This window comes from Morone saxatilis, unplaced genomic scaffold (genome assembly GCF_004916995.1).
Source record: "Morone saxatilis isolate NCDOM2014 unplaced genomic scaffold, NCSU_SB_2.0 Contig23, whole genome shotgun sequence".
Taxonomy (NCBI): Eukaryota; Metazoa; Chordata; class Actinopteri; family Moronidae; genus Morone; species Morone saxatilis.
In genome coordinates this window covers 19,017,914-19,022,633 of record NW_023339796.1, presented here as the reverse complement: position 1 = coordinate 19,022,633, position 4,720 = coordinate 19,017,914, and the positions used below count along the sequence as shown (strand labels likewise).

Below are 4,720 nucleotides of genomic sequence, written 5' to 3'. Positions count from 1 at the left end.
ACTTCTATGAAATAAACAACAGTGCTCAATTATAGGCTTCAATATGTTTGTGTTCATTGCTTTCTGGTGTTTTTGATTATTTTTTGCAGTAGTCAATCCAGTATTGAAACATTTTCACTTTCAAGCACCATGTCACATTTAAAGCAAAGGGTTGAACAAACCGTAATGAAGTTGTATTACAGACTGATAGTGGCTGACACTATATGTAATGCCAGGGAAGAGATTTAGTTGACTATAGTCATATGAAGGCTTTCTAATTTTCAAAGCAGCTACAGGACACAAAGCTTTCAGTGATTGATGTTTACAGCAATACATTTTTTTAAATGGATACATAATTATATGTATAACTATAACATTTGTTTCCATCCTGTAGTTTGCAAAGATATATCTATTTAAGAAAAATAAACTTTTGGGTCTCTCACTTAATCTCCATTATTTTTCATTTTACACAGAACAACCAACCAGGGCCTCCAGGCCCTAAAGGAGCCAAAGGTTACAGAGGACCCGAGGGCAACCCGGTAAGAAAACCATCAAGCCACAGCATGAGCTAATTGTGTGTGTATGTGTGGGTTTGTGTGCATGCGTATGCAAGTTGAGACATTGGAGGGACTGTTGTCCACATATGGAAAGCAAAAAGCTCTCCTTTTTTAAACATACTTTTGGGGTGATTTGACTGTTTTTTGTAAATATCTGCTGTAGAAAGTGGCCTTAGTTTGAAGTTAGCTGAACCCAAGATTATCCTAGCTTGCCTTAATTGAAAGTTACATTACTTAATTGACATATTTATAAAGCCATTTATTTTACTCTTAACAAAGTCAGTAAAATTATATCAAATGTCAGATTACACACTGCCACAGTGGCAGAATCAGCATTTCCAAACAATTACGTACATGTTTAGAATTTGCATTCATTTAAAGGACCAGTCTGGCAATAAAACAACAAAACTAACTATGTGTGTCGGTCTGTCTCACAGTCATTTTAGACCATCACCAGCCTGTCTGTGTCTTGTTCTTACTAAAGACTTCACAAAGATATACTTTCAAACAGCAGAAAACAGTGTATTTGTTAGGAACTATTTTCAGCTGTGGATTAAAACAAATTTGGTTCTCTAGTGACTATTTACAGCACCGGGACAGTACATAAGAGAAACTACAGTGTTTGTGTTCATGATAATGAAGGACCTAAGTTACTTACCTATTGCAATGGTGTGGATCACTGATGTGTTTTTAATAGTAGGATCAATATGGAGGTGTATGTCAAGGTATGGTAACAAGCTTTTGCTGCACAGGCAGATCAATTCATTGTTGGTTTGGGTCTTTAGATTGGATGTGTTGACACTAAATATAGAAATATAGAACATCTCCTTAAATAAATTGGGTTAACAAGAACAAAGTGAACACCCAGCTGTGTATTTTGCTACCTGCTGGAAGAAGTTGCTACTGATCCCATAGACAGTTCACTAATCTCAACATTCAAACCACATGTTATAACATAAAAAAATGGCATCTCTTAGTCTGACTCACAGTATGTAGGAAAGATAGAGTGATTCCCTTTCACCAACTGGCATGTGAAAGCTTGTGGTATTGGATCATGTGAAAAGATCTAAATATAACACGATGCGAAAAGACATGTTCTCCAAGGCCTCAAACTCTACCCTTTTTCACTTTGCCCTCTTTCTATCTCTCATCCTCTCCTACTCTTCCCCCCACTCGTCCCTTTCTTCCTTCTTTTTTCTGGCTTGTGTCTCTGCTGCATATTTGTGTATGAGCAGTTTGCGTCATGCGTTCCTGAGACAGTTTCTCTCGTCTACAATTAACAGCTGTCTCTCTCTGTCTCTCTCTCTCTGTTGTGTGTGTTTGTGTGTGTTTGCTTGTGTGCACACATCCAAGCTACTCTGGCGCCTTTGTTGCAGAAAAGAATGCTCTTAAACTTAAATTTTAATGTCTGTTAAAACAAAACAGATGGTTTTCCTGCAGTCAAGCGAAAAAAAAAATGCTGTGGCAAATGAACTTTTGGAAGATTCACATGTTGTTGCAGAAAGATAGCAGCACACACCAATGTGTGGGTGTGGATGTGGCTTCAGTGACTGAGCGATTCTGGTTTGCAGTCAAAGGAATAATGGTTTTCCACAGAATCGCTCCTTTTTTTTATTCCAGTTAAAATAAAAACTGCCAGTACTAGCTTTGTCATCCTGAAGTCAGACCAGATAAACTTTTGTCTGGCCAGTTTCTTTAAAACGGTAAAACACATCTTTCGGGGGGATGAATCGCCTATGTCTTCTTTACTCACTCATTCTCCTTTTCTCTTTAGGGACCTCCTGGGCCTCCTGGACCAGCAGGAACTGATGTGAGTATAAAAAATTGTTATCAGTCCATTTATCTGAACCCTCACCCTCTTTTTCGCCACAGGGCCAGACCTCTAAGTACCCTAGACTTAATTCCCCCTTGAGGCTGCGCTAGTTTAGATTCTGAAATTGATACTGTTTGTTCAGTCAAAAGCCACACAACTAATTTCCTGAACACAAAAACCCGTAGCCTTTCACCGACCACTCTTTTAAGTAAAATATCACCATTGTCATATTTGGATCAGCTTCAAACAGTCTAGAACCTGGTTGTGTGTGTTTGAAAGTTATGTAATGTGATTTAACAGTGCATTGCCGTACTGTAACATGTACTCCAACTCTCTTTAGGAATGTGAAATTCTGGATATCATCATGAAGCTCTGCTGTAAGTTAAACACTCAATTTCTTGCACACTTAAACGCGTGCTCACAGAAATGAAGCCACATGTACTCCACGTTAAACTTTGCCCTTTTCAACTGCATGCCTGATTGGCCAAACATGCAATCGAAACCTGAAGAATGTGAGGGTTATGAAGGTTATGTTGTAGGGGGTTTTTTTCTGCACAGTTAATTAACTTTGATTTGTGTTTTTTTCCATCCTCTCCTAATTGCTTGACAGCTTGTTGTGGTAAGTTTGTAGTAAATCTAATACACAGCCATCATCATAATTGTTTCTTATGCTCCATTGCTATTGTGATTCTTGTGATTTTGTTTATGTTTGTGTTTTGTGTGTGTCTAGAGACTAAGTGTGGTCCTATGGACCTGGCTTTCATTGTGGACAGCTCAGAGAGTGTTGGTTCCTCAAACTTTGCTCTTGCCAAAGACTTTATCATCACATTAATAGACAGACTGATGAAAGACCAGCAAATCAAGGTAATGTCCTTCTCTGACTTTATCTTTGGTTTTGACACTGACTACACTGTATTTTGTATTCATCCTTCTTTTCCCAACCTCTGTAGGATAACCTGCATTTGACCTCTGTGGATTGTGTTGTTTATTCAGAGTGACACCAAAAATGTTGTGAAAACTGTTTTCAGAGCTGTAAGGAAATGCGGCTCTAAGAACAGACCTCAAAATAGAAAGTGTGAATGAAAGATATTGTCTGGTTTTGGAACTTGCTTTTATGTCTCCAATGTCTTTCCTCTTCTATTTTGGATGTAATTAGTCAGGATGGGTGGGACGCAGAAATGTTTACAGAAGAAAACACATGCTTGTAGACATAACACACACAGACCAAAACACACGGTCACCATGCAATGCTTTTCTTTCCAGTTTGCAAGCAATGAGTCCAGGGTGGGTGTTGTCCAGTACAGTGGATCGCAAGCCCAAGAAGTTGTCCAATTGGGAGTCACCACTAATAGTCTCACCGACTTTAAACAGTGAGTTCATATGCATGCAGCCAGAGCCCCACCTGCCTTGCTTTTCCTATTGCTCGCTCTTTCACTAATTATTCAGTATCACCACTGCTGCAGTTTTCTGGTTATGTCCTCTCCAAGTCTCAACTTTACATCAGTCAGACCGTGACTGTATTATTTGGAAGGATGTCTGCAGTTTTTTAGTAATGAAATGAGTTCACAATCCTCTCCAAGAACAAGCAGAGGAGTTTCGAATTTACTCACTCAATATTGGCTACCAGTATTGTGTTTTTAACGTTTGCTTTCTTACTGAGAATGAGGAGATACATTACAATATCATCTCTTTGCACCCAATTCAGATATTTCCCAACATGTTCAGCCTAGTTTAGCAATAGACAATAAGCATTTAACTCTATCAAAAGTTATTTCCAACTTCTCCAGAGTTTATTTACACATTTGTGGTATTTGCCATCTTTATGATAAATACAAAATTACAATGTAGGTTCACTTTTGTGAATATTCACTTCTCTACAAGAGTGACGTGAGAAGACTGAAAATCTGGACTGAAGCCAGGAGGCAATTAACTTGCTTAGCATAATGACTGAAAACATGGTGAAACAGCTAGCCTGGCTCTCTTTAAAGGCTACGCTTTACATAACTGACACATTGTATCTCGTTATATGTACACAGAACAGAAATGTTAAAACAAGAATGTTGTGCGGTTTGGGGGAGGTACTACATAGTTTAAATATTTATGCGTAGTACAGATTTAACAAATCAAATAAAGCTCTTCTGTGATTGGCTGAAAAATGTCTTTTCATTCAGCTGGCTTAGTGATGTACCATTTCCCCCTGCTCTTTATGCTAAGCTAGGCTAAAACACAATCCAGACGCTATGTAACTTGAATAGCGGTAAAATATCGAATCCCCTCATTTAGATTCCGGCCGAAAGCAGCAAATAAGTGTATTTGAATTTGAATATATAGTATTTTTATGATATGTTGTTTTTAATGTGTTATTTCATAA

General features: G+C 38.1%; 1 protein-coding gene across 1 annotated transcript in view; it reads left to right on the top strand.

Moving 5' to 3' along the window:
* The window catches only part of col6a1 (collagen, type VI, alpha 1), a 23,489-nt gene that overhangs the window by 15,548 nt on the left and 3,221 nt on the right, over positions 1-4,720 (top strand). The window contains exons 26-31 of the mRNA XM_035670732.1: positions 453-518; positions 2,311-2,346; positions 2,690-2,726; positions 2,960-2,968; positions 3,080-3,213; positions 3,613-3,719. Coding sequence (XP_035526625.1) covers positions 453-518; positions 2,311-2,346; positions 2,690-2,726; positions 2,960-2,968; positions 3,080-3,213; positions 3,613-3,719 — 389 coding nt within the window. The remainder of the gene's footprint in view (positions 1-452; positions 519-2,310; positions 2,347-2,689; positions 2,727-2,959; positions 2,969-3,079; positions 3,214-3,612; positions 3,720-4,720) is intronic.